Source organism: Taudactylus pleione, unplaced genomic scaffold (genome assembly GCF_031769625.1).
Source record: "Taudactylus pleione unplaced genomic scaffold, aTauple2 ptg000332l, whole genome shotgun sequence".
Classification (NCBI taxonomy): Eukaryota; Metazoa; Chordata; class Amphibia; order Anura; family Myobatrachidae; genus Taudactylus; species Taudactylus pleione.
The window spans coordinates 3,400,352-3,423,831 of record NW_028284733.1 but is presented as its reverse complement, the minus strand read 5'-3'; the positions used below and the strand labels follow the sequence as shown (position 1 = coordinate 3,423,831).

Sequence of the window (23,480 nt, the reverse complement as noted above, 5' to 3'; positions counted from 1 at the left end):
TAAATATAATTATAAAATATAAATGGTATTAGAGGCATCCCTCCGTATGCAATGATTACAAGTGTTGATTTCCCATTAGAGATTGCTGACATTGAAAGATAGTGCCTGTGTACTTATATGGACCAGGGATCTGCTGTTGCCAGTCTTACATAAGTATTGGACTGGAAATGAGAGTCCCTGACCAAAGACACAGTGAAGAAACAAAAGGTACTTTCTCTGCTGTCAGTGCGGGCAGTGTATTCTCCCTGTTACCTCGGCATTGCAGGGTGAGAAATACATAGGCGGCAGCTGATGAGAGTCTCGTGAAGAGATATAGGAAAGATACCTGTCAGCATTACAGCAGGGAGAGATTGAATATGCCTGGAACTGCAGTCCGTGTATGTGGAGTTCCTGTGCACACAGGACTCCCGTGGCCCGTCGTGCGTTTCCCCTGGAGGCTTTTTCAAGAGGTATATTATATTATAGTATATTCCATGGATATTTTTTCAATTGCACTAGCACTTTCTGCATTATTATATTATCATTTTTTATGACATGGTATTATTTATTAAATTATTATCTTTTCAATTTCACTTGGTGCAACTAGTGGGCAATATTCCTTGCCATTATTTCTTATGAAGAGATCTTCTTTCCCTTCTTGGTCATTATATTCAATGAGGGCTATATAAAGCATGTTTCATTGTGTTATATGCTTCTTTTTCTAAGGATTACATAATCATAGTATATTTCTTTGATAAGTATTTGCTTCATTTTATTCAATATATTATTAAAAGTTCATTTTTAAACCATATGTGATATAAGTGTGCCTCAAACATAGGAGTTTTCTCTTTTTTCTCTTTCTCTTAAAACTAATTAATTTACTCCTTGGGAGCACCTTTTTCACTATGGTATACCTATCAATAGATTTTTATTAATCTATCTATATCTCATATTTTTACATTTGAGAATATCTCTTTAATTTACCTGTGCTGCGCCCCTTTTTCCACCATCCCCTCTCCCTTACATATATTCATTCCTTAATGTCGGCAGAGAAACTGCACCTGCCATAGGACCAGACAAGTTTTGATAGTGTAACCTATGGTGGCGTCTAAAGAGGCGCCTTTTGGTATTTCAGCATCTATGGACACTGACAGTGGGAGTCTCAGTCCTTGCACATGTGGACACATGGATGTTCAATAGGGAAGGAATTTGTAGCAGCATTTGCATAAAGTCACAGAAGAGTAACCGCCAATAGACGCAGAAACAATCGCAGCTGCCTAATAATAAGATGTATAATGTGTTGTATATTTACTGCAAAAATCTGCTTGGAAAATAGACACTTGCCCCATACAGGGCCGAGATGTGAATGATATGAGGGGCGGCATGTCAGATATCATACAACATAACATATAAAAGGCAATGGTTTAGCGCAACCACTGTAACGGTGTTTCAGCACACCAATGTACATTAGAGTACAGAGTAAGGGGTACATTTACTAAGATTCAAGCCTGATCGAGTTTTATTTTTTTCAACTCGATTAGCATCGCCGAAACTCGGGTGATTTCAGGCTTCTGAAACTCGCAAATTTACAAAGAAGTGAGTTTAGCTGAGAGTGAGTTGGCTGATGGTAAAGCAGATCGAGATTTCTCCCCGAGCCGCTCATTGGCTGTGACCGACGTGTAACCAGCCAATGATCGGCCACTATATGTCAAGCGGCCTCTGACTGGCTGCCGGGCTGTGGGATATCCTGAAGAGGCCCGTCTCCTGTCATTCGCGAAGTATTGGTATGCGTGACAACACATATGCCAGTACTTGTCCAGCATGGATCGGGTCACTCGCTTTTTTGTTTTGCCAAGTCTGAGGATTCTATGGAGACCAGCGCAAGGACAGAGGTGAGTAAAGCATCTTTTTTTCAGGTAACCCCATTGGATTTTACTGGAGAAGGGGACAGAACAGCCGGCAGCATGTAAGTATGTGTGAATAGGGTAGGTAGGGGTATGTAATAAAGTTATACTTTACACAGTAAAGTGGGTGTTGTTGTTATGTAACTATTTATTTTACAGTGGGGGTACGGGTGATGGCCGCCTGCTGGCACTTGTAGTTCCACAAATGTCAAAGGACAGGCATGCTGGCACCTGTAGTTCCACTGTAAAATACAATAGTTTATCACTATTTTCATCACTATTAAACCAGACCCACAGCCCAGGGGAACGGGGAAGAGCCCCGGGCTTCAGACTAAGCATGGGGTGTCGGGAGATGGAAGCCCCTTTTATTGGGGGTCCCCACCTCCCCTGAGATCCCTGGCTTGTGCTTACCGGCTTAGGGTGCGAATGCTTTGGCTGGGTTGGTCCGGTGATAGGGTCCCCTGGCTGTGGCATTACACCCCAGCCGCATTTGAGCCTGGTGCTGGTTTTAAATATAGGGGGACCCCTACGCAATCCCCTTGCTATTTTTAAAACCAGTACAGGCTCAGCAGCCAGGTGCTGGCTCCTAAATATGGGGGGAACCTATTCATTCCCCCCCATATTTTTAGGAACCAGGACTGGTTGAGCAGCCTGAGGCTGGTTATGCTTTTTGGGGGGACCCTACGTCATTTTTTTTTTAATATTTCACTAATTTTTGACTATTTACAGGCAGAAACATACATGGATCACACTGATCTGTGTATGTTTCTGCTGAACTTGCAGCTCACAGGCAGGTGAATTGATTTCACGAATTTGGACAGGAGTTTTGTTTCGGTCTCATGAGAGTTTTTCAAACCCTCATCTTGGTAATTTCCCGAATCCTATCTTCACTAGTGAAAAGTTACTCGAGACTTGCCGATGGTGAAGTGAAGAGAGTTTGAAAACTCTCCAGACTTTTCCTGTTGGAAAGGAGATTTCTCTCCCGAATTTGACATTAGTGAATTTTCAAGTGAAAAAAAAGCCTAAATTCTCTAGAGATTGCTAACTCGACCAAACTCAAATCTTAGTAAATTTACCCCTAAGTCTCTTGTGCATCCAGTTTACTCACAGCAGTATCATATTATCACATATTGGTCTTTCTTCTGGTATAGAAGATGACAGAATGTAAATTTCTTGGATCCTTCATAAAATAGTAAGTTAATGTAATGTCAGTCTCCCAAAGTATCAACAAATTCCTCCTCACTTCACCTTACAGACACTTTGTTTCTAGTTTTCTCTTATTTCTTCATAGTGATTGGTTTTCCACCAAAAAATATATATGGAGGGAAAACAAGAAATCTCAATAGTGAAACACCATTTTATTATAAAAAAGTCAATAAAACATCTAAAAAACCACCAGAAGGTACTGTAAGGCAGCGTACCAGATTATAAGGTCTATATAGCACACCAACAACAGCTCAAGACAATAACCAGGTACCTCCTGGGAATGGATGTGCAAAATATGTCCAGATATGGATCAGCTGTCCTTCTCCTGCTCTCCACCAATGCGTTTCAGCTCAATAGAGCCTTTTGCAAGATGTAATAGTTTACTACTACTATCTAAAACTTACTCTGTACACTACTTTGGTGTGTTGAAATACCCTTATAGTGGTTGCACTAAACCATTGCCTTTTATATGTTGCATTGGTTATGCTGTTTAAGGTGACCAGGTTTATTGCTGCACCAGTTTGAAGCACATTACTTCTCAATTGTTTGTTTTGGCTCATACAATGTAGTATATTTATACAATAAATTAATCTACTACATTGAACCAAATTCTTTTCTAAATTATTTTATTTTTCTCCTACAGTACATTAAAATGACGGTCATCATCATCAACTGACATCATCTTTATCCCATGAGGGTACATGTCGCCTTATGACTTTTTCATTTTTTTATTATATGGGGAAGCTTATCAGACACCAGACAGGTTTCAATCTCACCTAGTAATAAGAGAGTGTGATTATTATACATTAATGCATATGATATGAAATGAGCATATAGTACACAGTAATATAATTTCCTCTGCTCCTTGGGATTCATTTGTGTCAGTGAGAATTGGATGAATTTAGATATGTGACAATATGAAGTTATTGTTATGGGCCTGATTAAGAGATGCGCACTAACTGCACGTAATGCCCATATTCACGCAGTGGCCGATGTTGGAAGTTTGGCGCATGTGTCTGAGTCACTCTGTGAGAAAAAACCTACTTACCTGTCTGTGGGTCTCTGGTGGTCTCTGCGGAACCCGGTCATCTCCCCTCCATCTTTGCACTAGGGAGGGGGCTGCTGGGAGATGAGGGGGCTGCTGGGAGGCCAGGGGGCTGCTTGGAGCGGAGGTGGCTGTTGGGAGATGTAGTTATCACTGCAGCTGCCTCCAGTGAGGGCTAACACACACTTGGGGGTCATACAGACACTCACATGCGCACACAGTCACTTACACACACTCATACATACTTACAAACACTCACACATTACTACACACATTCACACATACTTACACACACTCACACATACATACACACACTCACACATTACTACACACACTCACACAACATACCTACACACACTCACACATACTTATACTCAGACATTATTACACACACTCACACATTACTACGCACACTCACACAACATACTTACACACACTCACACAACATACTTACACACATTGCTGTTGCAGGAGACCAGATCCCAATGCTGGAGAGAGAAGACCCTGCTTCGGAAAGTGAGTATATAATGACTAATACCCCTTTCAGACATACCGAGATTCCCGGGAATTTGGCCTGCCTCGGCCAAATTCCCGGGATGTTGCGTATGTCTGAAAGGTCCACAAACCAATATATAGAGATACTACGGCGCACGTGTGATCAATGTTTAAAATATAAATTAAAATTAAGAAATAGCTGAATATAAAAATTTATAAACATAGAGTCGTGTGAGAATCCTCATAAATAGCACAATTTAATAGGCATATGCAAAAATAAACATTAAAATATTACAATATAAAATAATGGTATATATGCAGATATATAACACTATAATTGTATGTCTGGAGTGTAGTATAAAATCCTTAATCAGAGGTGTATCTCCCACATAGGTAAATCAAACATGTGCTGATGGTGTAAAGTCCCATATAGTTACCAGTACCACTCTCTAGTGCAAATCCTGCGGGTTAGGTCCAAGTGGATCAGTATTTCTGCAACCTATGCAGTCCTGATGTCCAGTGGCCCGATGTATAAAGTGGATAGGGATAACACAGTGTCACTTTTAAGTGCAGACAGCATGGATGTATCCAAGGAGGGTGTTAATATCCTGCAGCCTGTGCAGTCCCTTTTATCGCGGTCTCCAGTATCCCATAAGGAAAAGAGATGTCTATAGCACTGACCTTGATCTGTGTAGATTCGTATCCCGTAGTCGTAAATGGCACAAATAATGAGTGTGGTTTTCCTTTATAGTCCAATATGGTACCGGATAATCAGTAAAAAAAGAAATCCAATGGATCCAATGTAGGGCAACCTCTGCTCTCAGCCTGACGCTTTTCTCTGTACCAGACAGCTTTATCAAAGGCAATGAATGGTCTACACTCAGCTTGTGCCTATAAATACCCTTTTCAATTAGATGGAATTCTGTCCACCTGAAGATGTAATTCAATACGAAAATGTACAAACCAAGAGGGTAACATAAAAGAAGATCCACACGACTCTAATGTATCCTACCTTAAACGGAGACAAACGTACATGCACCAGTATTAAACTCTCACGATGTTATTCCATTTATTTAAATTTATTTTCAAATATAACTATTTTCCTACCAGAGGTCACGTGAGCGGAGATCCCAATCGTCACTCCCTCACGTGATGTTGCCTCAATACAATAGGCACAAGCTGAGTGTAGACCATTCATTGCCTTTGATAAAGCTGTCTGGTACAGAGAAACGCGTCAGACTGAGAGCAGAGGTTGCCCCACATTGGATCCATTGGATTTCGTTTTTTGCTGATTATCCGGTACCATATTGGACTATAAAGGAAAACCACACTCATTATTTGTGCCATTTACGACTACGGGATACGAATCATCACAGATCACGGTCAGTGCTATAGACATCTCTTTTCCTTATGGGATACTCTAGACTGAGATAAAAGGGACTGCACAGGCTGCAGGATATTAACACCCTCCTTGGATACATCCACGCTGTCTGCACTTAAAAGTGACACTGTGTTATCCCTATCCACTTTATACATCGGGCCACTGGACATCAGGACTGCATAGGTTGCAGAAATACTGATCCGCTTGGACCTAACCCGCAGGATTTGCACTAGAGAGTGGTACTGGTAACTATATGGGACTTTACACCATCAGCACATGTTTGATTTACCTATGTGGGAGATACACCTCTGATTAAGGATTTTATACTACACTCCAGACAAACAATTATATTGTTATATATCTGCATATATACCATTATTTTATATTGTAATATTTTAATGTTTATTTTTGCATATGCCTATTAAATTGTGCTATTTATGAGGATTCTCACACGACTCTATGTTTATAAATTATTATATTCAGCTATTTATTAATTTTAATTTATATTGTAAACATTGATCACACGTGCGCCGTAGTATCTCTATATATTGGTTTGTGGTTCTTTCCCAGAGAGACTACTCTGGTTTACGGCAGCAAGTATAAAGTGTGATATTATTGATTTTGAACTATAAATAAATTCTTTATATATTTATTGGCAATTACGTTTTTTAAGTGATTGATAAGACACACCGTTGGTATCTCTGTTTTGCGCCTTATATACATGTTGCAAATTATGTCTGCAAGGTACCTACCCAGGAACATGTTTCCGGGTAGCCGACCCTCCAATCGACCAGGGAACTTCCCAGGACTTAAGTCCCAGGAAATTACCCTGCTCATGTCTGAATGGTGCTACCCAGGAATTTACTCCCAGGCTTCACCAAACAGCTCCTGATTGGCCACCCACGGCTACCTGCTGCATGGTGATGACATCATCAGCAGCAGCCGGAGAGAGACAGGAGAGACGCTGGACATATTGCACATTTTGCAACAGAACCGCGATCTGGAATTGGTGAGGAGAGGGGACAGGAGAGGAGTGGCAATAAAGGCCTTTATTAAATAAAAATTTGTTTTGAAAACACAAATGCTGTGCCATAATTTTTTTTAAGTTACACCATTGAATTAATGTTGCATGACCTCATTAATGTGTGCCAGAAAGCATCCACTTTAAATGAGAAAACTGTGATTTTCTGTGTAGAAAACAGAAAACCCCCGGCTTATATCTGAAAGGGGTCTACCCGGGAATTTCACTGGTAGAAGCTGTAGTGTGAAAGGGGGGTCTTGACCAAATACCCAGGATATTGTACAGGAGAAATTCCCGGGTCTGAGCAGGAAATTTCCCGGGTCGTATGTCTGAAAGGGTTATAATTAAGCTAATTGAAAACTTCCAAATGCTTAATTAGTTAGCCACTGGGATCCTAGAGCATTTCCCAACTATTTTTCCTAAAAATATGGACTTTAGGGAAAATTGGTTCTGCTCTGGAGGTGCTCAAGAAAAAACTCCTGGAGCTCAAAAAATGAAAATCCAGCTCCTATTTGAATAGCAGAAATTCACACCTGCAGGGAAAAACCCCACAGTTTTTTTTTCTATTCTCACACCTAATTGAATATGCCCCAAAGTGTCTAACACAGGCAGAAACAGACACAGAAACATCAATGGCCAGCAACTCACTGGGGGTCGATTCAATTCAACGCGATGTTGAATAGAGACGGGAGGGAGCTCCCGAAGCTATTTAATACACTGCACTATTTGGGCTCGCCAAGGATTTTTTCTCGCACCCCTCTGGGGATGAGAAGAGAATTCCGACCAAAGTGCCGGGTGCACAGCTGTTTTTCTGCATAGCGCAGCGCTAACAGCCGCGCGCCCGGCACTTTGGTCAGAGAATGCTGGTTATCGCTCCCTGCGCTACTCAATTTGCGTTGAATTGAATTGCCCCCACTGTGTCAGAAAGAGGCGTTAAATACCTGAAGCACAGATGCAGCTAGTTAGGCAGAGTTAATTTCTTACAGGCAAATTCCCAATAGTCCAGACAGCTGAGTCACACAGCAGCTCCTGGTGGGGACCCACAGAACTGCAGAAATACAAGCCAGTGCCTAACAAATACTTCATGGCACATCAATAGGGCATTGAGTCCATGCTATACCCATTTTCCTATCCATAAGACCGCCTACCATCCCCTCTCATTCCCAGCTTTACTATTTCCCCCATTTAGGCTGTCTGTGTTGTACATTTCTGTTACGGTATGACATTATGCCGCAGAGTTTATTTTATTTGTATTTTACTTCTTTTGTAATATGTTGTCTCATACCTGCTCCTGCTGTTATAATATCAACCTCTACACGATACTAATTTAAAACTGAAGTGACATAAATATATTGCTAGTAACACATTGATTCCAGCACATCGTCAATTCCTTATGAACACTCACATGGAAAGGTGACAACAGAGTTTCACTCCTTCTATGCACCATTCGCTTTACTACCCAGTGTACATGCAGTGTGATATGAACATAAGTCCCTTCTGCACACATTTATTTAAATGATGATTCTGGATTTATTAATATATCCTTTTAAACACCTTGCACCATCTTGGGCATTCTTATGCATCGTGAAATATTATTGTTTGCAGAATATATTTTGTCTTGCATTTTGAATACAGTATAGCTTTTTTGTTATTTTCCTAGAATTACATTATTAATTATAATAATTGTAACACACAGCTAATTATTTTAATTATGTCCTAGTTAATTGACATTTACAAATGCAGTTTTTATATTTTTTTATACATTCACTGTGCATTTCATATGTTCTGATATTAACTACCTTATGAAAAATACAAAAATTAGCTCATTGTTTACAAATATAGAATTGATTCAATAGACAAAAACCGTTACAGTTTCACATGTCCCACTAAGGCTTCTTAGACACAAAACCTACTGAATTTTTGCCACTCAAACTCAAAAAAGCAATGAAATTCCAATCATTAAGGCTGACGCCTTAATGGACGTGTTCCTTGCATAATACTGATATGAAATGCCATCACACCATGTGGTTTACTGCAGATCCAGCACTCTCACAGAGTGAGATTGCTGTCACTCACAAAATGGCGGAGCTGCTAATTCACAGAATTGTGTGCTCATTGGAATACACACATGCAGGCTATCCCCGGCACCCCTGGAGCGGTGGGTGCTGGGTTGATTGTGTAAGTGTGATGTTATATATTTTTATTTGCAGTTGAACCACAGGTCCCAGCAAGCCTTCCCTACATGCTGGTACTTGGAGAACCACAAATACCAGCATACAGGGCATTAGGGCCCACTGGCACTTGTAGTCCACCTGTAAAGAAAATATTAAAATATACACAATACACTTTAATATTGTAATATTTAATTTTACTGCATCCTCACCATGGGGGCGGTGGGCTTTAACCTCTTTTGCGTGGCCGCCACCACCCCAGGGCTTCGGAATCTTCACCTGGCTAGCACCAACCCACCAGGGCTCCACTGCCGAACTCTGCAAAATGGCTGGTAGGGACTGGGGACCTTATTCAGAGGCGGCCGTACGGTCTAGGAATGCACGGCCATCTCGATATTTTGCCAGTGCGCATGCGCACGAGGGAGCTGGCTCCCTCGTGCGCATGCGTGAGACCCGCTACGACCAACAGCGCTGGTCATAGCGGGTCTCTTTCCAAAGGGGGTGAGCTGTCGATGTTGATTGACAGCTCGCCCCGTTTGGAAGGCGGGCCGGGGGGGGTGGCAGCCCAAACGGAGGCATTCCCATGGGAACGCTTACCGTTTGGGGGAGGCCCCACTGACATCACTATTGATGTCAGTGGAGAGCTTCCGGCTCTGACAGAGCCAGAAGATCTCCGGGGCTTTACGACAAGTGAGACCCTACCCTAGGGTCTCGTCGTAAGCCCCGATGGTCGCGATGGTCTCTGACCATCGCAACCATCACCCGAGTGGTCATTAGAGCTGTGGGTGTTAACCCACAGCCTAATGACCGCAACAGAGGCGGCCGGTCAGGATGCAAGTGGCCGCCCAGTTTCTGAGCGACCGCTTGCATCCTCCGACTGCCTCTGAATGAGGCCCTGGATCCTCCCGGATCCAGGCTCGCTGGCAACGCCTGAACCGCTGCCGGTTCCTGCCACCGCTAAAGCCTGCACTGGTGTCATCACTAATGCCCGCACCACCACCGCCGCTGATGCCCACACTGCAGCTGGGTCCTCGTCTGGCTAACACACACCATCGCCGGGACCCGCTGGTACCGCCCGCTAGCATTGCCAGGTCCCAGTGTCGCTAATGCCGACAAAGGACAGCCATCTTGTTGCAACCAGGTAAAACCACAGTCTACCATTGGGCTTGTTGGGCAGTTGTCCAAGGGCCCGAAGCATGTAGGGGCCCTCCAACCCGCCCCCCTGCAGCCATGGCCAGTTGGTAAATTTGTGATATTATTATAAGCCGGCCGCCGGTGCACTGTATTCTGATCTGTAGTCAGACAGAGTCTCTCTGCATGTGTGGGAGGTCTGATGGGCATGCAGGAGGGTTTAATTTTATTGACCTTTTAATTTTTTTTTCCCCGTGAATGGGTGGGTAGGGGCCCCAGTGCATTGCATTGCCCAGGGCCCACACTGCTGTTAAGACAACAATGACCACAGTGAGTACACCCCACTGCTGGAGGCACCTACTGAGGCTGTGCAACAAGTTGAAGCTCCCTATCTATATAAAGGGTCATTTGTGAGGTAATAGTTTAAAAACTGTAACTTTCCCAATTACCTGAATTACAAAAAGGCCCTACCCTGGAAAAAGAGCTACCTAATAAAACAAACCCCAAGTCTATATTTGCCCTGAACCCTGACTTATGCCTTCCCAAAATCCCCCATAGAGAACAGCAGGCAAATATAAAACTGAGAGTGTCAGAAAAAAACAGTTGGAAATTTAGATTACTCCCAAATCCTCATTTTTAATTTTCTTGCCCTGAAAGCATGCAGCACCGAGTGACAGTTCTACCCAACCATGCCAAATTTCAGCTCGGTATCTCCAAAAGCTTTTGAGGTGTAGCACCTTAAACTGTCTGGCCCTGATTCAGACCTGCTCGCTGCCTGAGGCAGCTTGCAGGACTGAAGGGTGTTTTTTTGGGGGGGGGTCCTGCCTTCTGGCCGCTTGCTAAGCTGTGGGTGACCACCCACAGGTTTTGCGAGCGGCCAGGTGATGGTCGCAATGGTCGTGACCATCGGGCTTGCGATGAGACCCTTGTGGTAGGGTCTCGTCTTCCGCAAGCCCCAGTGAGCTTCTGGCTCTAATAGAGCTGGAAGCTCACTACTGACATCATGAGTTATGTCAGTAGGGCCGCCCAAAAATGGCAGGCATTCCTTCAGGAACACCTCCGTTTGTCCAGCCACCCCCCACACCCTGCCTACAAAATGGGGCGAGCTGTCGATCAACATCGACAGCCGCCCCGTTTGTAGTGAGCCCTGGGGCGAGTGAAATTGTCACTCGCTGCGGGGCTCGCGCACGCCGCGCATGCGCACTGCCCGGCCATCGACCCGCTTGCGAGCACTATGCGCTCACAAGCGGGTCTGAATCAGGCCCTATGCCCCTTATGTTAAGGCTGAATCGAAAAAAATTAAATTCTTCTCTATAGGAGAATTTTTTTTTTTTCGATTCAGCCTTAATATAAGGGCACGACTGTTCCTTTATAATATAAGAGATGAGTGGTTTGATTTTGGCTCGAATCTTCCCCACCAATTTGGGATCTCAGAATCTGGCAAAACGTATTCTTAGATGGATATCTTTGTCAAGATGTCCATGAAAGATGACACTTTGCCTCGTTCTGAGATCCCAAATTGGCGGGAAGATTTGAGCTAGAATCAAACCTGCTCATCTCTAATTAATGTACTGATGGTGCACATAGTGTGGAGGAATGAGAATGGGATTATACATGCCAGGGGTCATTTTCTGGTTGCTAAGACAAATTTTGACAGTGCCCTATTTCCCTCCTTAACTGTCTGATCGTATTTACATGGTTAAAATAACTTATGGCTAATGAAGTACCACTAACATCCAATTTTCTCCCCCAAAACAGATTTAATTTTTGTATCCCTATGTCTTTGCATATTCATGGCTCCTAAACACCCCATCACCACCACCCACACACACCTATCCAGAATTGCACGGTATATGCACATACATCATAAAAACATGTAATTATCCTCTAATAATTTGCTTAAGTTATAGAAAAATTTACTGCAATCCATTTATCTAGGTTATTTCTTGCACAAAGTATTACTGATATCCATCTCCTACAATAAAATTTAAAGTATAATATAAGTAGCAGGTTACGTTACTTACATTTAATATTCAGAGATATTGATTGGGTTGATATTATATTATTGGGAAATGTAGCCGTACATTCCAACATAGATTTATCTTCTGTATAGGAAGGGATATAACTCATTTCAGTTTCCATCCTCCAATTTCCCCAAGATAGATCTCTATGCCTCATTGTTATCTCATGTCCAACCTTATTCCATGTAAGAGTGGGGGGTCTGGAGGCACAGGTGTGATTTACAGAACAGACAACTTTAACTATCTTCTTGTCCTCCATATCATCAGTCCCTGTTATTAATGGTTTGGGTGGGTGATCTGAAAGCAGAGTATTAAATATTTCAATAATTCAGCGTATTATGATTTGGTATTAAAAATATTTCAGATATAATACTGTGCCAATGTGTATACTGTACATGAATTTTAACATAATGTATATTAATGACCGGTGTATCTAATAGTCTTAATTTATTAAATAAATTATATTAATACTATAACTAAATTAAGAATATTGGTTATTAATATACATTTTATTACTATTAACCCAACCTAGTGCCACATAACCATAATTCTGCTGTTACTATCTTTTGGGGATGTGCACACCTCTTTCTTGTTGTCTGTTGGTGTAGACAACAAGGGCTTCCCGTTTTGGGAGTCTTGCAAATATGTAAATACAAAATCTCAGAATTATATTACTTGTCCCTCTCTGGGGGAGATGTATCAAGACTTAAGGTGCCCACCAATTAAAGACATGAAAATGACTGTAGGATTACGACATTGATATCGTTCAAGCATTTGTCAGTCTGTGATGAGTCTGCACTGAACGAGCAGTCGTTCAGTGCAGGCTCATCAATCATCTGCAAACATGCTGACCTGATATTATCATCAGGTTGTCCAGCATGTTTTCATGATGTTTTAGACTATGTGCAAACGATTTGCTAACAGTTATTGAACGATTGAACGATAATGATATCGTTATCGTTCAATCGCTCAATTTAATCGTCCAGTCGATGTACACCTTCAGAGTAATAGAGTGTAGAAGTTATCCAAAGCAACTAACCAGCTTCTAACTGACATTTATCTAGCACATATGATACAGTGGAGAGAGATAAAGTACCAACTAATCAGCTTCTAACTGTCATTTTTACAGTGTTTGAAAAAGACCGTTAGAAGCTGATTGGTTGGTACATTATCTCTTTCCACCTTATCTCTGTCCAAGGTTTGATACATCTCCCCATTAGTCTTTGAAATGACAGTTAGAAGCCAACTGAACAACGTCTCCACTTATCACTCTCCAAGACTGTACACATCTCCCCCTCTGAGTCTGAGCTTTTCTCTGCAGATTTCTTCCATTCATGACTTATCATCTATCAGGGAAGCCAGATGTTCAGTATCTGGGAGGTGGCATTGAATTGACAACACAATGTACAGTATATTAATTTATTCATAAATGTATATATCTGTCCTTAATATTTCCTCGAAGTGCGCAATTCCTGATATTCCAGCAAGATCAGGTCCTATAGGAATTTAACTCTCCACCTAATGTAGCAGATAATGGGTTTAATTCTTCAGATATGTTGTGATTTTACCTCAGCAATGTCCATCACACCTGGGTGTTACATAATTGTAACATGGACATATACACATAAGCAGTAAGGCAATGTAATGTCATGAAGCAGGTGAGGGTTTATTTATTATTATTAAATACAGTATTAATTGTAACTTGTTTGCAAAATTAAATTCTATACTTTCTATAATAAATGTTTGAGATTTATCCCATGTTCTACACATTACAGAGATTGGGTATCTCACCTGTGATGAACACTCTGGTGACCATTCCATTATTGAGTTCATAGGAGTTTATATCTTTATTTATACCAGGAAAATATTCTTCTTGTGTCTGCACATTATTGATCATCAGTGAGCAGCTCTGGTTTGTGTTTCCTACAAGAAATGTCCGTCCTTTGTACTCCTGTATAATATCATCAGGGGTTCTGTTATTAAAGATTTGGCCTGGGCGTCTTCTCATGTACCAAAAGAAGTTATAATCCTTAACATGTGTGGGATGGGTGAATGTGCAGGGGATCTCCACACAGGAACCTATCACTGCATCTATAGAGTAAAGGATGGTAAAACTCCAATCCTTGCACGATGAGTCTTCATTGCAACCTGAAATATGATAAAAAGGTAGATATGGATCAATACATGCAGTATATACAGTATGTTATCCAGGACCTACTTGAACCATAGTTACATGTGTTAAATGTAATTATATTATTTTTCAAAAGCAAATTTACAAGCTAGCTGTCAGGTTAACAGGGATTTGTGTTCCTGGATTGGATCTTTGTTGAAGAGTCAGTGAGGTCGCTGAGTGCAAGAAATTGGGTGGTCTGATGAAGTAACTATGAATTGCGTAAAGTCAGGACCAGGCACAGATAGGTAGGGTTCAGGGGATATAGTTATAATACCGGCATGTGGGATGAGGTGCACGATAAGGTGAGGACAAAAGCAGCTAGATAGGAACTGGATAAGGTCTTTAGTAACTTGAAGCTGAGCTAGATGCTCTTTGAACAGGATTTAAGATAATTGAAGAGTGTTGCAAGTTGAGACCGGCTGGTAAATTATCGGGTTGGGACTGGAAACAGCTGGATAAAATTACAGACTGTTATCGGCTGGAGAAAGTCACAGGACTGGGACTGGCTGTTTAGTATTCCAGATTGGGACCGATTTGGCAAAAGATCAAATCAGGATGGCTGAGCAGGATTCCAGATTGGAACTATCTGGAGAAATTACTGGATTGTGACCGACTGAGCAGGATTCAGGATTAGGACAGGCTGGACAAATTACCAGATTAGGACCAGTTAAGCAGGATTCCAGATTGCAGGATTCTGCAGAAGAACTGGATATAGGCAGCAATACTGTAGGCACAGAAAGCTGGGACTGATTTACAGGGAATGGGATTGAAATGCCTGACAGGAGGAGATCTGGCAGTGAAGTATCCTAGCCCTCCTCTGTCCCCCCCTATCCTCCCTTAGTGGTGCCTAACCCTAACCTCCCCCTCTAGTGCCTAACCATATCCTCCCCTGGGGGGTGCCTAAACCTAACCCCCCTCCCCGCACCCTAGACCTAACCCTCCCAGTGGGATGCCTAACCCTAACCTCCCGCCCCGGTGGTGCCTAACCCTAACCCTCCCTCCTAGGGTTGCCTATCCCTAATCTTTCCCGTACAAACCTAACCCTAACCCCGCTAAGGGCCCTAATCCTAACCCTCCCCCTGCAGCTAACGCTAATGGTGCCCTGGATTTACCTTAGTTGAGCTGACATCTTCTGCATTCCGGCATCGGTATTAACATAAGCGTTGGTATTTCAATGCCTATGTTAACTCCTTTGCCGGGATTCTACTGCCATGCGGCCGCCCCTCTCATAACTACATCCCGATTTACAGGAGTTAAGGAATGCTGGGTATCCAAGTCATTGCACTGGCAATCAGTCAGTGCAACCCTGAGTCACTTTTATAGGGCTTGGTATCTCCATATTAGTGCCTAGAGTTGTGAGCTAAAGCTGGGACACCATTCGTGGACAGTGAATCATGTGGTCAGGAAGAAGATGGTAGCGCCAATGAAACAGAACCGGCAGAAACCAAGCACGAGGAGACGCCAGAGTCACCAGTACTGCAGGAGGAGCAGCAAGAGGACCAGCAAGCACCAGCAGGAAAGGAGACAAGGACCTGGGAACTCTGCCAGAGCCGTCGCATGCAGCAGAAAGGTAAACACCAGGGACCAGCTGAAAGCGCTGAAAACGGAGCTGCAGCTGGAGTTGTGACACTATATGAATATGAAATTAGTTGCCTGAGATGAAATGTTCTTCCTTCTCAAATTGAGATGATGATGATCATGATGTCAGTAGGCATCAGACAGGTGGAATTATGCTGCTCCCCAAATAAGATACGATAATACAATGGTTGTGCAAAAGAAAAATGTAATTCAATGGATAATTCTGCACTAAATGTAAAACATTCTGCATGATCAGTAAATTGGAAATAAAAGGGGGTATATTTACTAAAGTGAGAGTTTTTAGAAGTGGAGATGTTGGCCATAGCAACCAATCATATTCTACTTAGGGATGTGCGCCGGACCATTTTTGCCGGATTTGGATTTGGTTCTAATTTGTCGTCCGGCTTTGGATTTGGATTTGCCAAACTGCGGTGACTGGCTTTGGATTTGGATTTGGATTTGGATTTTTTTACAAAAATTGACAAAAAAAGCTAAAATCACATAAATTGGTCTTTTTTTTCTTCCAAGAGTATTATTAACCTCAATAACATTAATTTCCAGTCAATTTAGACCATATCACAGCTTATAATATTGTTTTCAACATTATTGGCCAAAGGTTGCAGTGAGCTGACTGGTTACTAAGCGACAAAGCAGCGGCACAACGACACATACACCACAGTATAAAGCACATCTATGACACATTGCCACACAGCAGTGGCAGAAATGAAAAGTAGTGCACCCACCCAGTGGGGTACGGCCAGCAGAGTCACAGTACTTGTTTACAAAGTGGGCTACGGCCCTCGGAGTCACAGTGCACAATCTTATTCACATTACACCGCACATAGGGCCTGATTCACATTACACCATAAAGTAGTGTCTCTTATTTATGTTACGACACACAGTAGTGCCCCTTTTACACAATGCCCACAGTAGTGACCCTTTTACACAATGCCCACAGTAGCGGTGTCCCTTACACAATGTCCCCCAGCAGTGGTGCCCCCTACGCAGTCCCCTTAGTAGTAGGGTCCACTATGCAGTGCCCCCAGTAGAATGCCCCCCAGTAGTATGCCCCCCATTAGCAGGCCCCCCCAGTAGTATGCCCCCCATTAGCATGCCACCCAGTAGTATGCCCCCCATTAGCAGGCCCCCCCAGTAGTATGCCCACCATTAGCATGCCACCCAGTAGTATGCCCCCCCAGTAGTATGGCCCCCCCCAGTAGTATGGCCCCCCCAGTAGTAGGCTGCCCCAGTAGCAGGCCCCCCCCAGTAGTAGGCTGCCCCAGTAGTAGCACCCCCAGTAGTATGGCCCCCCCCTGTAGTAGGCTGCCCCAGTAGCAGCCCCCCCCAGTAGTAGTAAGCCCCCCCAGTAGTATGGCCCCCCAGTAGCAGGCCCCTCAGTAGTATGGCCCCCCCAGTAGCAGACCCCCCCCAGTAGTATAGTCCCCCCCAGTAGCAGGCCCCTCTGTAGTATGGCCCCCCCAGTAGTATAGCCCCCCCCAGTAGCAGACCCCCCCAGTAGTGCAGACCCCCCCAGTAGTATGGCCCCCCCGCACCCCCAGTAGCGCCCCCGGCCCTTGCACAAATAAAAAAATAAAAAATAAAAACTTACCTGTATCCGCTCCCGCGCCGTCCGCTCTGTCACACGCTGAGGAGGGAGCCGGAAGACGGAGCTCATGTGTGAGCTCCAGCCGGCTCCCTCTGTGCAGCAGCCAATGAGAGTCTGTGTGACTCTCATTGGCTGCTGTAACAAACACACAGCTGCCGCTGGCGGCTGTGTGTCTGTGTCTGTGTAGGGCAGAGCGCTATCACTGCGCTCTTCCCTACACGCGAGGAGACCTGATGTCAGATTCTCTAGTGAGAATCCGACATCAGGCGGCCGCCGTTCGGCCCCGAACGGGGATCCGAGTCAGGCGGTGAACACCCGAACAGGGTTCGGGTGGACTCGGATCCCCAATGTTCGGAGCGGTTCGGATTCCACAGAATCCGAACCGCTCATCTCTAATTCTACTTAACATTTATCTATCACCTTTTAGAAGATTAAATCTAGAATCTGATTGGTTACTATGGACAACATCTCCACTTCTAAAAACCTGCACGTTAGTAAATATACCCCTAAGTGTTTCCTACACATTGCCCTTTTACAATTAAATGCTTTTTAATTATTCTATTCTGTATTCACTTAACTAAAAGGGACTCAAAACTGGTTTATCTATTATGCAACCTATAGTATGCTCCTGTGTCTTGTCTAGGGCCTCATGGGATCTTAATCAGGGCCTTGTGAACTAGATTTATGGGCTGATAGCTCCTCCAGGTACGATGCACAGAAATGTGTCTGAGGCCATGTTCTGGCAGAAGAGGAGTGTGGCAAAGTGTGTGGGAGGGCATGGCCACCAGGGTGGGCTGGGCCTGTCTAATATTTATCAATTATTTAGGGGATCCGAGGCAATCCGAGCAAAGCTTGGACCTCCCTGCCTACCCCGGATCCCTCTCCCAAGGCAAAACCTCGCGATCTGCTATTGGATCTCGAGGTTTTGCCTGGAGCGGCCATTTTTTAAAATCCATTTGCCTTCAATGGGCAAAGTGCTGATTGGCTGACAGAGCCGTCTGTCACGGCTCTCAGCCAATCAGCATTAAGGCCATTGAATGCAGAGAAAAAACAACTAAAAGAAGATGGCGCTGGTTCCTGCGGCTGGCACCCCCCCGCTACCGACACACCTGCTGCCGACACCCCCACTGCCAACACACCAGCTGTCTGCACCCCCACTGCTGACACCACCGGCAGCCCCGCTGCTGACACCACTGGCTTCCACATATTGCTGACAACGCCGGCACCCTGCATTGAGAACACAACCGAACTGCTGACACAGTCAGCAAACCTGCACTGGGGACATCGCTGGCACCCCTGCGCTGCCGACACCACTGGTACCCTGCACTGAGGACACTGCCAGCACTCCTACACTTCCATTCCATGTACTGAGGACACCATCAGCAATCCACGCACTGCCGACACAGCCAGCAAACCTGCACTGAAGACACCGCTGGCAACCCCCACCACAGTACCCTTCACTGAGGACACTGCCAGCACCGCAGCACTGCAATTCCATTTACTGAGGACACCATCAGCATCCCCCACACTGCTGACACAGTCAGCAAACCTGCACTGAAGACACTACTGGCACCCCCGCTCTGCTAACACCGCCGGTACCCTTCACTGAGGACACTGACAGCACCACAGCACTGCCATTCCATGTACTGAGGACACCGTCAGCAACTCCCACACTGCCAACACAGCCAGCAAACCTGTACTGAAGACACCGCTGGCACCCCCGCATTGCCTACACCACCGGTACCCTTCAATGAGGAAACTGCCAGCACTGCAGCACTGCCATCCCAATTACTGAGGACACCATCAGCAACTCCGCACTGCCAACACTGCGGTCACAGTAAGTGTACTTTTGGTGAATCCAACCTGCACTGCATCCAACCCACTATGTATCCCACACTGTATTCAACCCACACTGCAACTGGCTTCCACTGTATCCAACCCACACTGTATCCCGCACTATATCAGACCCGCACTGTATCCAACCCACACCATATCCCGCAATATATTAGACCCGCACTGTAACCCACACTGTACCCGACCTGCACTGTTTCTGACTCACAGGTACGGAAGGTACGAAGCACTATTTTTAATGGTCAGAGAGATTCTGGGGTAATGTTCAAGAAAAAGTCTGATTGATCGGGGCTTTACAAGGGTCAGTCATTGGTGGGCCGACACCCCCCATGAGGGAAATACAGATTGAGCAGTGAGAATAGGCATGTGCTGGTGGTGACTAATTGTTTTGAGCAAGGATATTCCATGCACGATGTTGATTTTTAGTAAATTTCTGTGTTGCATTATTACTTTCTATTGAACGTACTTGTCAGTTGGTTTGGCCTATGCCTATGTTGGTGAACAATATTGTGTGAGGTGGTCAAAATTGACTATAAATAAATGTTATTGAGGTTAATAATACTGTAGGGACAAAAAAAGGCCCAAATTATGTGATTTTAGCTGTTTTTATCATTTTTTTAAAAAAAATCCAGATCCAAACCCAAAACCGAAAAACAAAACACCAAGGAAAAAAATCCCAAACCAGATTCAGATCCAAAACCAGGAGAGATCCAGATCCATAACCAAAACACGGGCGTCAGTGCACATCTCTAATTTATATAGCACCCACATATTCCACAGAGCTTCACAGATAATTTTTCAGTCATTCACATTAGTCCCTGCCTTAGTAAAGTTTACAATCTGTATTACCTATCAAATTTGCTTACACACATATACTGTACGCTAAATATTTCTGTCATAAGAAAATTAACCTTCTGTATATGTATGTTTTTGGGTGGTGTGGGAGAGCACAGTAGTAGCCAGTGGAAGCAGACACAAACACGACACAGTTAGGGCTTCAGTGGGAATTAAACTCAAGACCTCATTCTGTGAGGCAGCAAGCTAATCATTGCACCATCATACTACCTAATCATTTTGGGCCACCTTGGACCAGTCTTGGTTGGAACACTACCTGTGCATCTACTCTATTAGAGGGATGCAGGCATGAAGGGGGCACAGTACAATACAGTACTTTCAGCTCCAGGCTCCCTACATTTATCTTTCTGGTGCAGCACCCACACACATGAGGTCACACCTCTGAAGGAAGTATAGCAACAAAGAGGAGCGGGCAGCCAGGGAAGTTAAGTCAGAGCTGAAGATCAACAAGGTTGGTGCTGGAGGGACACAGGGAGGATGGTGCTCAAGAAACACACACATGGGGGAAGATGCTTGTTTGACACAGGGTGATTAGGCCAGAAAAACACATCAGTGATGGATGAAGATACTATGTATTATCCAATTGGAACTCTGTTACATTATGATTGCATTGGTTATATTTCTATGCAAATCAGAAACCTCTATACCATATGATCTGCTATAACAATAGTAAATACCTTTCAAGGCAATGTTTGTCGCAGAAGGCTATATTTGGTTGGATCACACACAAAAAATAGAAAGCTCAGTGGCATAAAAATAACTAAGATTGACACTGATGGCCTAGAAAAAATTGAGTGTATTGAAGACAGAGTAAGCATAAAAAGGAGACAAGATGGATATCATACATCAAAACACAGTGTTGTGCAGGTTTTTAGAAGTGGAGATGTTGCCCATAGCAACCAATCAGATTCTACTTATCATTGATCTAGCACCTTCTAGAAGATAATAGCTAGAAACTGCACTGTAATAAATATACCCCTAATTGTCCTGCCAGAGACTGTTTTCCAAACATATGCATTTTATTCTGTATCTCTAATGTGACATAAGTAAAGTGGAAGGGTACACTGACTACTAGTTGTGGCATATAACTCACTCTTCTGTGTAGAAAATGCAAAAGACAGAGGGCCTCATTCAGAGGTGGTCGGAGGATGCAAGTGGTCGCTCAGAAACTGGGCGGCCGCTTGCATCCTGACCGCCCGCCTGTGTTTCGGTCGTTAGGCTATGGGTTAACACTAGGGGTGAGCGGGTTCGGATTTCTGAAATCCGAACCCCCCCGAGCCCCCCCGATCCGAGTCCGATCCGAGTCAGGCTCGACTTTTCCCGCCTGACTCGGATCTGAAATTGAGGCAAAATGTCATCATCCCGCCTTCCGAGTCTCGCGGGTTTTGGATCCTATATAAGGTACCCGCGTCGGCGCCATTTTCTCACTCGGCTGTGGACAGTGAAGAGGGAGGGTGGGAGTTAGGGCTGTGTAGTGTAGTGTAGTGTAGTGCTGCTGTTGTCCACTACTTCAAAGTCCATAGGGGCTGGCTGTGTTGTGCTGTGCTGCTGTTGTTAATAGGGGCTGTGTCCACTACTTCAAAGTCCATAGGGGCTGGCTGGACTGTGTTGTGCAGTCAGTTCTCCATAGGGGCTGTGTCCACTCCAAAGTCCTGTGCAGTGTCCCAGTCCTAAAGGAGTGCTGTAGTGTTGTCCAGGGGGTGCTCTGTCCATCAGGGGTGCTCCCCCCAAGTGCTAAAAAAATAATATATTTTCTGTGTTTGTGAATTGTGTGCGCAGTAGCCGCACGTGCATCAACAAAGTAGTGCCAAGCGTGCGCCTGTGTCATAAGTAAAGGGCCGGCTGGCTTGACCGTTAAAGGGTGCTGTAACCCCCGAAAGTACACTCCAGTCCAAACCAAAAAAAAATTATTTTCTGTGTTTGTGAATTGTGTGCGCAGTAGCCGCACGTGCATCAACAAAGTAGTGCCAAGCGTGCGCCTGTGTCATAAGTAAAGGGCCGGCTGGCTTGACCGTTAAGGGTGCTGTAACCCCTGAAAGTACACTCCAGTCCAAACCAAAAAAAAAATTATTTTCTGTGTTTGTGAATTGTGTGCGCAGTAGCCGCACGTGCATCAACAAAGTAGTGCCAAGCGTGCGCCTGTGTCATAAGTAAAGGGCCGGCTGGCTTGACCGTTAAGGGTGCTGTAACCCCCGAAAGTACACTCCAGTCCAAACCAAAAAAAAAATTATTTTCTGTGTTTGTGAATTGTGTGCGCAGTAGCCGCACGTGCATCAACAAAGTAGTGCCAAGCGTGCACCTGTGTCATAAGTAAAGGGCCGGCTGGCTTGACCGTTAAGGGTGCTGTAACCCCCGAAAGTACACTCCAGTCCAAACCAAAAAAAAAATTATTTTCTGTGTTTGTGAATTGTGTGCGCAGTAGCCGCACGTGCATCAACAAAGTAGTACCAAGCGTGCGCCTGTGTCATAAGTAAAGGGCCGGCTGGCTTGACCGTTAAAGGGTGCTGTAACCCCCGAAAGTACACTCCAGTCCAAACCAAAAAAAAATTATTTTCTGTGTTTGTGAATTGTGTGCGCAGTTGCCGCACGTGCATCAACAAAGTAGTGCCAAGCGTGCGCCTGTGTCATAAGTAAAGGGCCGGCTGGCTTGACCGTTAAAGGGTGCTGTAACCCCCAAAGTACACTCCAGTCCAAACCAAAAAAAAAATTATTTTCTGTGTTTGTGAATTGTGTGCGCAGTAGCCGCACGTGCATCAACAAAGTAGTGCCAAGCGTGCGCCTGTGTCATAAGTAAAGGGCCGGCTGGCTTGACCGTTAAAGGGTGCTGTAACCCCCAAAGTACACTCCAGTCCAAACCAAAAAAAAAATTATTTTCTGTGTTTGTGAATTGTGTGCGCAGTAGCCGCACGTGCATCAACAAAGTAGTGCCAAGCGTGCGCCTGTGTCATAAGTAAAGGGCCGGCTGGCTTGACCGTTAAAGGGTGCTGTAACCCCCGAAAGTACACTCCAGTCCAAACCAAAAAAAAATTATTTTCCTGTTTGTGAATTGTGTGCGCAGTAGCC

At 44.3% G+C, this 23,480-nt stretch overlaps 1 protein-coding gene across 1 annotated transcript in view; it reads right to left on the bottom strand.

The window, feature by feature from the left end:
• Positions 1 to 23,480, bottom strand: part of LOC148509093 (sialic acid-binding Ig-like lectin 13) — a 60,544-nt gene that overhangs the window by 19,924 nt on the left and 17,140 nt on the right. Inside the window, exons 3-4 of the mRNA XM_088443626.1 lie at positions 14,146 to 14,502; positions 12,358 to 12,651 (exon numbers count right to left, since the gene is read on the bottom strand). Coding sequence (XP_088299752.1) covers positions 12,358 to 12,651; positions 14,146 to 14,502 — 651 coding nt within the window. The remainder of the gene's footprint in view (positions 1 to 12,357; positions 12,652 to 14,145; positions 14,503 to 23,480) is intronic.